Source organism: Rhipicephalus microplus, chromosome 3 (genome assembly GCF_043290135.1).
Source record: "Rhipicephalus microplus isolate Deutch F79 chromosome 3, USDA_Rmic, whole genome shotgun sequence".
Lineage (NCBI taxonomy): Eukaryota > Metazoa > Arthropoda > Arachnida > Ixodida > Ixodidae > Rhipicephalus > Rhipicephalus microplus.
In genome coordinates, this window is record NC_134702.1 from 11,802,957 (window position 1) to 11,815,480 (window position 12,524).

Consider the following 12,524-nt stretch of genomic DNA (forward strand, 5'->3'; position numbering starts at 1 on the left):
AAATGCAGCCGCCGCAGCCGGGATTCGATCCCGCGACCTGCGGGTCAGCAGCCGAGTATAGCCACTAGACCACCGCGGCGGGGCTGCTGTCTAAGTGGCGTATTCGCAAAAATTTCTTGCTTCAGGTTCGTTACTAATAAGAATTCCAAGCACGTTCGGCTACCTAACATTCGATTAACAAAGATGATAGGCCAAGGCCAAAGATCACTGACAAAAAAAAAAAAGTTGGCAGATCCCACGTACAGTGGGAATGCAGGTTTCGCGAAGCACGAATGAGGAAGGTGGTTGTGTCACTTTAAAATCAGCACAGCGTTGCGAGGCGGAGGTAAATTACGCCGTACATGACATGATTATCTTGTTTGGACGTGTCATTTGCCTTCGTCATCTATTCACGTCCCATAATTCCAAATGACCCCGCCGCGGTGGTCTAGTGGCTAAGGTACTCGGCTGCTGACCCGCAAGTTGCGGGTTCGAATCCAGGCTGCGGCGGCTGCATTTCCGATGGAAGCGGAAATGTTGTAGGCCCGTGTGCTCAGATTAGGGCGCACGTTAAAGAACCCCAGGTGGTCGAAATTTCCGGAGCCCTCCACTACGGCGTCTCTCATAATCATATGGTGGTTTTGGGACGTTAAACCCCACATATCAATCGATCAATCGCTTGGATCGGCAGTGACTCGGAGGAATCGATCTCGGTATGTCTTGGAACGCACGTCTCCGAACAACGCTCTGATCGATCCCGCTAAACGGCCATCAGCGCAAGCTGAGCGTAGCATGTAGTCAATTTTACATGACATGCATATCATGATTATCATGTTTGGGTGTGTCGTTTACCTATGTCGTCTGTTCGCGTTACGTAATACCGAATTTGGTACATGTGAAGCTAGCGAAACAGCCGCGAGCGCATCATGACCGTGGCATGTAGTCATGTTGTTACATGACACGCATCTCATAATTAGCATGTTTGCAACAGTCACATACCTTCATCGTCCATGCACGCACCGTGATGACAAATTTGGTATATGTGAAGCTGGCGAAACGGCTGCGAGCGCATCATGAGCGTGGCATGCAGTCGTGACTAGTAATAACTTGAAAATTATGACATTCATGTGAGGATTTCCACGTTAGGGTCTGTCATTTATGTTCGCTATGCAGTCATGTCATACCATACCAGTTTTGCAATATTTCAGGTGAACGAAACCACCGCAAGAGCAGGAAGACCACGAAATGTAAATCATGACATTCATTACATACATGTCATGATTTTCATGTTATGACTAGTCGATTTCGATCGTCATACAGTCATGTTATGCCATATAAATTTTGGTAACGATAACATAGTCGAGACGGCCAGGAGAGCTACAAGTCGTAGGCGGCTAGATAGATAGATAGATAGATAGATAGATAGATAGATAGATAGATAGATAGATAGATAGATAGATAGATAGATAGATAGATAGATAGATAGATAGATAGATAGATAGATAGACGGACGGACGGACGGACGGACGGACGGACGGACGGACGGACGGACGGAAAGACAGACAGACAGACAAAGACGCTTCGGAGTGCAATATATAAGCATATGGTTAGTCGCCATCTGAACTACCCGCAAGTGTCTCACGCTGGCACATTATATCAAGCCACTCGATATTCTATTTTCGCAAAAATAATGTCAAAATACGTTGATATATATGTGTGTACTAAAAATACGTTGATATATATGTGCGTACTAATATATAATACTGATTAAACTGTAACTACATTTTTATCCTCAAGTCATTTGTGCTCTATTTTCGCATAAATAGAATCAAATCACAGGCTAGAAATGCAAGGCATATTCTTTTTTTGTTACGTTTTATTTCCAACAAAGGAAAATTATATTGTCGCCGTGGTTTGCGCAAAGTATGACAAGTCGAACGACTGGTCGAACATGTTAGTGCTTTCCGCGAAGTGACCACTTTCAACAGTAAACTGTCACATAAAGCTATACATGAAGACACATTTATTACGCAGGAGGTTCAATTCGTCGAAAGAGCTATGGATCTCGCGCTTTTTTACTCGATACAACTGGCCAAAGCAACTTGTGTACAAAGGTGTGTACAAATTACGTTGAGCCGTTCTGCTCAACATACAGAAAATACACTTCGAAACTCGTGACGTCAAGCGCAGAGATTTCGGCGCGAAATCTGAAAATGAAACTTTGACCTCGATTTTCTTCTTCATTAATAAACCCACTGCTAGGAATTGATTACACTAGAGTTCTAAGAATACAATTGATCGATCTGAGCCGATTCTCCTTGCGTTTCAGTGTCCCTTTTAGGAGCGGACGCTCACGTGCACGCTGGGGTGTTCGCGAACTTTGGACAGAGCAAAACATTCTTTATACTTCGTCGGGGCGAAACAAAAGCATCCGCGTGCGTGTTCCTGCGAAAGAAAAGGCAGAGAAGCCCGAGCCGAGAGAGCGAGCGAGCGCGGCACTTGGAACCTCGTTCCCGAAGGGCTATTAATTACTCGCCGAGGGGCAGTTTTAATCTGGTAATAGTTGCCCGCCGCGCGCGGGCCAGCCCGACGGCCTTTCCGGCTGATTGGGCTTCCGGTCTCCTCTCCGCTTGGGCCAACCGAGGCTGTGCATCAGTGGCCGCCACTTTTGCTCACGCTAGCACGTATCTCGTTCTCCGCCACTGAAAAATACCGCCGCTCGCGGTCTATCCGACAAGCTGGGCGCTTTGTCCCTCGGGGAAAGCTAGCCCTGTGGGATGAGGAGGGTCTGTGTATACAGTGGGACACGCGAAAGCGGGACGCGTGGGTTTCCGTTGTGTGTAGCAATAGGGTCGGTCCCCAACTCTGTATGTGCGAAAAGTGCGTGCTTGTTTTCTTTTAGTTTCTTAGTTACTTTTCCTCATCACATAGCTTTAGCGCCTCTTGATCTTCTCACTTAGTGAAATATCATGCCTGCAGATGATTTCTCGTATTTCGCTTGACCCGCACCGACTACGCCATATTTGCCAATCAACCGAGGCCACGGCATGTGAACAAGTTCCCCCTGAAAGGGGCCCACCCAGTACTCTACGCCATCTCTTACCTCATTCTATAGGCTCACCCATATTAAACGTCTCGTTTTTATCTCTGCATATGGCACCCTCTCGTGGCATGTCCTTGCGCAACAAATCACTCACTCACTCGCTCACTAAATCAATCAATCATGAAATAAAAACGAAACTGGGATTGCACTGCATGCTTCACTGCATGACAAACAAAGCTAAACCAGAACTATATACGTAGCGCTAACTCTTGGGTTATAACGATTGTGACGGGTCAGCACTCGTCTGCGCATGCGTCGCGGATGACAACGGCGCACTCTTAATTTATCTAGGCTAGGCATTCCTGCAAGTCGAATCTCTTTTGCTGTCACGTGCGTGCATGGCGACGACTTCTAAAGTGGATGAAGCCTGTATGTAAATGTATAATGAAGTGAGTAATGATATCTTCGTATTCCAGCCCAGTTTCTCAACCTTCTGGCAATTACACTGTGTCACACTCTTTTTGTATTGTTTTTGTCACACTCTTTTTGTCACTATTTTTTGTATGTTTATATGTTTTCTTTTCAAGGTTTTTTTAGAAATTTAACACCTTTTTATTATTACCTATATAGCCTAATTAATCCAACCCTCTCTTTCAAGAAGTGAATTAACTTAAAAAGCAAGGCACCGTCCCATTCATGGCCTATCCCCCTAGGTGGGTTGCGCCGAGGTGTTGAGGAACCGACCGACCGACCGACCGACCACGGCTTTAAGAGCTTCGCCCCTAAAAGCATGTTTATTGACAAGTGATCTGGTATTTGTACCTGCAGCTGTTGGGCTGGCACATGCACGATAAAGTTTGGTATTCTGGCAAAAGAAACCTAGCAGGGGTATATTGAGAGCCTTGTTTGTATAACATGTTCACAGTGTTAAGCGCGTGGCACTAGCATGACGAGGACCGGGTATGGAGCGCTTGTGCATGTGTGTTCTCTTTGTCCCGTCCTAGAACCTCATTTTTTTCTGTTTTAGCTGGCTTGCCATGGAGAGCTTGAGGTTTACATTACCTCGGCCGCTCCATTTCTTTCAGTTCTGCAGAAAAGAAGAAAAAAAAAAAAACGTCGTGGCTGTTTAAGTCGGTGCTTTGACGCTTGCTCATCTTGAGGCGTGGCCGGCTGGGTCGAAACATCGATTGCAGCGTAGTTTGGGAAGGTGAATCTTGTGTAAGTTTTTCTGTTTAGTAGCTTCAAGTGGTCCTGCAACACTTTTCGAAAGAACCATCCAATGGCTTCATAAGAGAAATTCATTGCCTCACGAATTGATCTCCGCAATCATTTTTAGAATCCCTCAATAATAATTACTATAACTGCTGGTGTTTAACGTCCCAAAACCGTTATATCACTTCGAGAGGCGCCGCAGTGGAGGGTTTCGGAAGTTTCGTCTATCTGGGGTTATAAGTAAACGGGCCTTTAGACTCTTTCAAGCATGGACGGAGTTTATGCATGCATTTATCGCACTCTGTAATTGCTTTCTCTCTTCTCTCGTCTCGACGAGCGCACTGTAAGCTAAGCAGGGAGGGATGGCACCGGAGAAAGAAGTTACGTCACACTCACGTCATGACCTTGAGCACTTTTTTTATTTCTCAGAATGCGTGACTTACTTTCAAAGTGACAGAACGCGCGCGGGCGGTCACATCGAACCATCGACCGCTGCAAGCATAATATTCAGGCTTTGTATAATAACTCTATACGGCCGCAAGTGCGGCTGTAGTGCATACTACGGTGGCAGTTGATCGTCTGTAAATTTCTTCTAGGAAGTTTACATATGCTTCGTCGATGCCCTGATTCCACATGCAGTGACTGCATGACTGCTGATATATCTACTGAACCAAATGCCGTCTCGTATAATCTATGAAGGCTATGTATAGTGGTTGGGTGTATTCTGAGCATTCTCTATGTCCTGATTGATAGTATGAATGTGGTTGATTGTTGCGTAGCCTGTTCGAAATTCTGCTTGATTTATTGGTTCACTTAATTCGAATGCTGTCCTACTTCTGTTAGCAATTACCTTTGTAAATGGCTTGTATGCGATGGAGATCAAGCTGATCGGCCTGTAATTCTTCAAGTCCTTGTCATACCCTTTCTTATGGATTAAGATGCTATTAGCAATCTTCCAAGATTTTGGTATCCTCCCCGTTAGAAGATACTTCATAAACAGGGTGGCTAGTTTTTTTTCAAACACAATCAGTCCTCCGTCTTTCAACAGATATGATATTATATCTGATCCTCACCAGCAGCTTTGCCTCTTTGCTTTACTTCCAAGGCTTTCCTGACTTCTGATTGATTGCTATGTGGGGTTTAACGTCCCAAAACCACCATATCATTATGAGAGACGCCGTAGTGGAGGGCTCTGGAAATTTCGACCACCTGGCTTTTTTTTAACGTGCACCCAAATCTGAGCACACGGGCCTACAACATTTCCGCCTCCATGGTAAATGCAGCCGCCGCAGCCGGGATTCGAACCCGCAACCTGCGGGTCAGCAGCCGAGTACCTTAGCCACTAGACCACCGCAGCGGGGCTTTCCTGACTTCTGTCATTACTGGTGGGATGTCATCTGGGTTACTGCTAGTTCTTGCATTATGGTCGTGGTGGTCCAGGCTGCTCTACAGATATCTGTAAACTCCTCCGCTACTTTAACTATCCTATCCATGTTGGTATAGTCACTTTGCCTTCCCTGTCTCTTAGTATACATACATCTGGTTTTTGCCTATCCCAAGTTTCCTCTTCACCATTTCGACGATTCCTCCGATCGTTAGTACATGTTCGTACTCTTCATGTTGCACTTCCTTACATCAGATACCTTATGCTTCATTACCACGTTCGAAAGCTCTTCCAGTTCTATTTTGTCTGTTGTGTTTGATGAGGTTCTTTCTCCTGGGATAGCTTGCTAGTGTCACGTCTAACTACAATACGTACCTCCAACTTCCACTGCACACTCCGTAATTATACTTGTCAGATTATCATTCATTGTGTCAATGCTAATGGTGGGTTTCATCGATAAGAGCCAAATATGCGTCCTGAAGCGAGAGTTTGATTGATTGATTGATTGATTTGTGGGGTTTAACGTCCCAAAACCACCATTTGATTATGAGAGACGCCGTAGTGGAGGGCTCCGGAAATTTTGACCACCTGGGGTTCTTTAACGTGCACCCAAATCTGAGTACACGGGCCTACAACATTTCCGCCTCCATCGGAAATGCAGCCGCCGCAGCCGGGAATCGAACCCGCGACCTGCGGGTCAGCAGCCGAGTACCTTAGCCACTAGACCACCACGGCGGGGCGGAAGCGAGAGTTTGAATTCCTGAACTTTCCCTCTAAGTGTTGGCTCATTAATTGATTTGCTTCTTGCGTATCAGTTCCTTCTTCAGGTCTAGGTGAATTCGAGACCTTGCCATTCTATGATCACTACATCGTACCTTCGCAAGCACTTCCAGATCCTGCACAATTCCTGGGTGTGCACTCAGTATAAAGTCTATTTCGTTCTTACTTCCGACATTAGTGCTCCTTAAGGTTCACTCGTTTTCGGTAAAAGGTATATTGAAGATCCGTAAATTATAGTGTTCTGCGAATTCTACTAATAACTCCCCTCAGGCAGCTCTAGTACCGATGCCATAATCTAGCATGAAGTCGTAGACTTAGCGTTTCAAGCTTCTCTCTGAGGCCCCGTGTCAGTTCCTGCAATTATCCATCGATTGTATCTCAATGCGTACGGACTTATATTTCTACGCAATGGTTGAATGGACGATAGTTATAGCGCGAGAACAAAACGACGACACAGAGACAAGTCCTTCGTGTCCTTCTTGTCTCTGTGTCGTCGTTTTGTTCTTGCGCTATAACTATCGTCATGCCATACCAACTAGCCCAAGCTGCCACACTTCTGGGTGAACGGAGTCGCGGTAGTAGTTCACTTCTTGTCAGTAGTGTATTCTTGCAAGCTTAAGTAGTTATTCCAGAAATCAATTGGCGATTACTACGCCTCCGTAATATGTCTTCGAAGTGGCATCGCTCCGCTGCACCGCGCGATTACTACGTCCTAAATACGTATAATGGCGCCTCAGTCATTTATTCACAAATAAATAATGTAAGACGACACATTGGTGTGGTTGTCACGCAACACAAATAGATGCTGAGCTACGGACTGATATCAGAATGTCAGGCTTGTTTTCCGACTCACGGAGATAACTAGCAGACGACGCCACGCACATCATGGCGCCATTTTGTCTTCTCTAATGGGTAGCACTAAAACCCGCGACAAACTATAGTGTGAAAACGTGTAAAACCTGAACAACAATTTTAGTAAAAAATGTGTATATAATAACTTACCAAAAACATTATTATTTGTCATAACTTTGTAAAAAAAGGTAGTGATGTTTTATGTATTTGTAAACACAATCAAGACGCATTGTTTTTTTTGTATTTTCATAGCAGTGGAAATTCTATATGCAGATCATTTCAAACCGAGAAACTTGTGCGTTCACAATTGACTCAGAAGATGGCGCTAGGCGTGTAACTTGAACTTGACATGAACGTTGACATAAAGTATAAGTAAACGCTGTGTCTAAAGGTACGTCGGACGTACCCGAATACCAAAAGCTAAAGGTACGTCCGACGTACCCGAAACCGTGAGTCTAAAGATACTTCGGACGTACCAGAATACTAAAAGCTAAAGGTACGTCCGACGTGCGCTTTCTCGCAAGTTTTCACTCAAGCGACTCAAGTTCCACCTGCCCGTCCGTCGTTTTCAAGCAGTTCGCACGACTGACCTCTTAGACGCGCGGATCCGAGAAAAAAAAAGTTTTCGTCAACGAGTTTGTAGTTGGACGCGCAGACGTTGCACCGGTTACATCAGACGTTGCACGGGTTGCACTTTCTCGCCTACTCAAGCTTGGTTTATACCACGGAAATGTTTATTCCTCCGTGGTTTACACGCAGCTATTATATCGCTTGATTAGGAAAAAAAAAAAGTTTTCGCCATCGGGTCGATTTCGATGCAAGTAGTACAAATCAATCCATTCCAATCCAGTTCTTGGAGTCCGTCCGAGTCTGTCAGGTGTTCTGTGAGTCTGTCTTATCCATAGTCTTATCCGTCCTACTTGTGTGGCGCCATTCTCCCGTCTCTTCAGTCAGCGTGTTACAGGTGTTCTGTGGTGACCGTTCCGCAGCACGTGCGGCGCCAGTCAAGTGTTCCCGTTCCGCAGCTCGTGTGATGGCTGGCAGCAAAATGAAAGTTGGGGACAAATTTCCAACGTTCAGGGAACTGGAAGCTGCTGTGAAAGGATACAGTGAAGAGAAGTTCGTGCAGTTTTACAAACGTGACTGTCGAACTGTCACAGCGGCGAAGACCAAAGTGAAGCGTTTTCTGAACGAACGACTTGGAATGTATCAGGTGGTTTACTGCTGTATCAAGGGGGGCAAGTCTTTCAAGAGCCGCAGCAAGGGGGAAAGAGATACCAGGTGAGGGCCAGCACTGGTCATTGTTTCCTTTGTGTTTCTTTCTGTGCTGCCAATCCACCATGGTCAGCGACGTGGTTGCGTTGTACACATCATGCATTTAGACGATTGTTTCCTGAGAGACATTGAGCATGTGACAACGGATCACTTTCAGCACCTTTCAGGCTGGATGTCCGGCGTTCGTGAAGTGCAGGGCCTCTGACGATGGGAACTTCCTGGAGGTTATTGAAATGAATGAGGACCACAACCATGAGTTATCGAAGGTATGGAGTTCCTAAGCATCCTTAAAAGTGTGCGACAGTATCTTAATGCCCTGTCCTTCATCCCTCACCATGTGTTGTTAAATTAAGCCAATACAGCTTTTGCTGTTACCTGTTCATATTGGTTAGTGAAGTTCAGTTCTGTTTTTTCACAGAAACAAACCTGAGTTTTGAGGTTATACAGGGTGACATGCACCACTGAAATATACTTTTGACGAAATGTTTGACGTGCTTACTTGATCGCGCAAAATGTTCTCGCTCAATTCTCATTGAGCTGGTAGCACCAGCACAGGGGATGCGAAGTTTTGCGATGTCAAATTAATGGGATCAAAGCAGTACATGCAGGTTCATTTCTTATTCACACTCAGAGGAATTCCTGCTGCATCATTATTACATTGAGGCAGATTAACTGCAACTTGCTTGTCATCAAAGCCGCCATTCTACAGTGCTACTACATTCAGGAACTGTGTCCTTGACATCACATGCGAGCCATATATAGGAAACACAGATTTACAGTTACAAGCATGATAAGGTGAGATTGAAGTGAGCTTGCTTGTGCTAAGAACCTAGATGCCATATATGCAGAATGTTGTCTGCACTTGTTTGCTTCACTCTGTGAGCTTGACATTGCATAATGCAGTTAACCTATAATTGCATATGTAGTTCAGTTTAACATTGAATGAAAAGTTTATTTTATTGCAGTTACTCTACAGCCACCTGCCACAAACCAGAGCATTAAGAGAACCAGGGGCCAAGGAGGAAGCCACACAGCTCTTGGCTTTGCATGCCAACAAGAAGTTGGTTAAGAAAAGGATAGAAGAAAAGACGGGGAAACTTGTCCTGCTCAAAGACTTGAGCAATGCGGCCTCTTCCCTCAGACCACAGACAAGGAATGACCTCATTAAGACTGCAGCTCTTCTGCAAAATGAGCATGGTAAGCACCTGATATTGTAGCACAAGTTTTTAAATAATTGCATCTGGGTTTTCCAGTGGGCTTCAGAGAAACTCGTATGTACAGTCGGCCAAATCTTTTACATTTAGACCATGAAATTTATTTCTACAGGTACAGACTACCACATCCTTGCTGATGGGGAAAACTTCCAAGGAATTTTGCTGTCCAATGAGTCTATGCGGTCAAATATGGATGCCTACCCAGAATTCCTAGGAATTGATGCCACCTACAAGCTTCTAGAAATACGAACACCAGTCTATGTGATGCACGTTGAAGACTCCAATGGAGACACAGAGACAGTATGTGTTGCAATTCTTGTGAATGAGTCTGCACCCACTATCAAATGGATGTTGGAAAAGTTCAAGGAACTGCACCCATCTTGGCCAAAAGTAAAGTGTGTCATGGCAGACAAGGACCTTTTGGAGCGTGACCTTCTCAAAGAAAGCTTCCCGCAGTCGAAGGTGCTCATCTGTGTGTTCCACACTTTAAAGACTTTTCGACGCGAGATTGCCTGCAACAAGATGAACATCACTGCAGAGGAAAGGGACCAAGCCCTGGCACTGCTCCAGAAGATGGTCCTGTCACGATCGAGTGAAAAATTTGAGGAGCTTCAACTGGAATTTGACAATAATGTTTGCCAAGAGATCCGCTCTTACTATGACAAAAACTGGCGTCCCATCAAGGATGAGTGGTACACTGGACCCAAGTTTATGTCTGAAAACTTTAACAACACTACCAACAACAGAATTGAAAGTCTGAACGCAAAACTGAAAAGTGTTATAAAAAAGAATAGCTCCCTTGAAGAGTTTGTGTGCTCACTTTTCACAGTATTGAACGCCTTGAGCGATGAACGTGACCACAGAGCATTGACAAGCATATCCAAAAGACCTTGCAAAGCACCTTCTAGCCCTGAAGAAGCTATGTATCAGGAATCATTGACTCCCTATGCCTTTAAGCTTGTAAGGGAGCAGATCTACCTGTCAGCCAAGCGAGTACCAAGTGACCAAAAAGCAGATGTGTTCACATTCGAGGCGTCGTCTGGCAACACGTCAACAACAAAAACTAACTGCAATTGTTCCTTTTGGAACGCTATGAGACTGCCATGCCGGCATGTGTTTGCAGTTAGGCGGACTCTGAACATTAGTCTCTTTGATGACAAACTTTTTCTAAAAAGGTGGTCCAAGGCATATTACTACTGTCATCAGAGAGCCTTCCTTTCTCAAGAGAAGTGCACAACTGAACATTCCATTTCGGAGCAGGCTGCAAAACCTCGGAGGCCAATGTCGCAGCATGAGAAATACAGGGAGGTATTTCCTACATGCAAGTACATAGCTCAACTTGCTGCAGAAGAAACAGGTGAAAGATACCAGGGCCGTCTAAAAGTTTTGTTGGCACTCTCTGAGGCATGGGAGCAAGGGCGCGAAATTGAAATCGTGGAAGTGTTGCGTCATGAAGCCTCATCCCCTTCATCACCAGAGCAAGTCAGACGCCAGCTGGAGCTGACTGTGTCCGTAGAAGAGAATGCAGAGTCACCCAAAGCTGCATCAGGTGAGGATTGGGACACGTCTGAAACTGCAGATCAGAATAATTCACATGATCAACCAGATCTGCCTCAAGCACCTTTAAGCCATACCGGGGCAGAACCACTTCATACCACTCCTGAGAAAGAGCAGCGTGCCCATAATGCAGGTGCATGCGAAACTCCTGATGAAGTGAGAAAGGCACAGCCACGCGAGAATACCTTGGCCCCTGCAAGCAGCGCCGGGCCTTCAGACTACATGCGCGAACGCCTCGGAAAGCTGAAAGTGCCCGCTAAGGTGAAGTCACGAGGTCGACCCAAAGGGGCGGAGAAAACCGTTATTGGGCTTCCACGACGGCGGCAGGGACCCCACAAATCAGCAGCAACACTGCAGCCATTTCGCGATCTGCCTCCTCAGGAAAAGGAGCTCAGGATCCTAAGTTGCTTAGTTCCTCAGGGCCTGCTAAGTGAGGTTCAGCAGGGGAAACTGCTACTCGGTGAGTTGTGAGATTTACCTTTATTTATGCTTAAATTTCCTATTTTGTTGCAACTTCAGTCGCTATCTAAGGTGTAGTACGAAGGTGTCTGATATCACCTATAGGGCTGCAACTACAGCTACATTCTGTAAGAATATTGAGTGTTCAATTCACAAAATAAACCTGAGCCCTAGAAATAAGTTCCCCTTGTTCAGATTCATAGCATTCTGTTGTACCTTAAAGCCATCTGATGGCAGGTTCAGAACACTTATTCAGTAATTTTTACAGGTGAGGACCAGGTGGAAACCATACCTTCCAGGATTCCAGAGACAATCCTCGACGAGGAAGTTCACCTTGACTGTGTCCAGAAATACTTCACTGAAGACGGCTGGACAGCTGTGCTGGCAACAGTCAAGGTGAAGAAGCAAACCATAAAGTGGAAATGCAACGAATGTCGGGACCTGTTAGAAGAGGACCCTTCTGTGATTTGTGACTTATGTTTGTGTTGGTTCCACCAAATCTGTACTTCACTGAGCAGCCGCAACAGGAATAGTTCCTGGTTTTGTGCGAAGTGTGTAGCAGCAGCCCAAATGTAAAGGAGCTGCTCCGTGAGTGGAACACAGCGATGGGAAACCTGCTGCAATTGCTCCTACGTGCTATATTTTGTTAAAGCTGGTCCATACATGCTACAAATGAGCAAAATTACTCCAACCTGCTACGTTTTGTGAAAGCTACTACATTAATGCTACAAATGAGCAGAATTGCTCCAAAGCTTCTACGCAAGCAGGG

The 12,524-nt window shown here is 45.4% G+C and overlaps 1 protein-coding gene across 1 annotated transcript; it reads left to right on the forward strand.

The window, feature by feature from the left end:
- Positions 1-8,026: 8,026 nt before the first annotated feature.
- On the forward strand, positions 8,027-12,524 carry LOC142803592 (zinc finger SWIM domain-containing protein 3-like). Its single transcript, XM_075888890.1, has 5 exons — positions 8,027-8,531; positions 8,683-8,791; positions 9,491-9,722; positions 9,852-11,756; positions 12,024-12,524. The coding sequence occupies exons 1-5, from the start codon at positions 8,284-8,286 to the stop codon at positions 12,329-12,331; spliced, it is 2,802 nt and encodes a 933-aa protein (XP_075745005.1). The 5' UTR covers positions 8,027-8,283; the 3' UTR covers positions 12,332-12,524.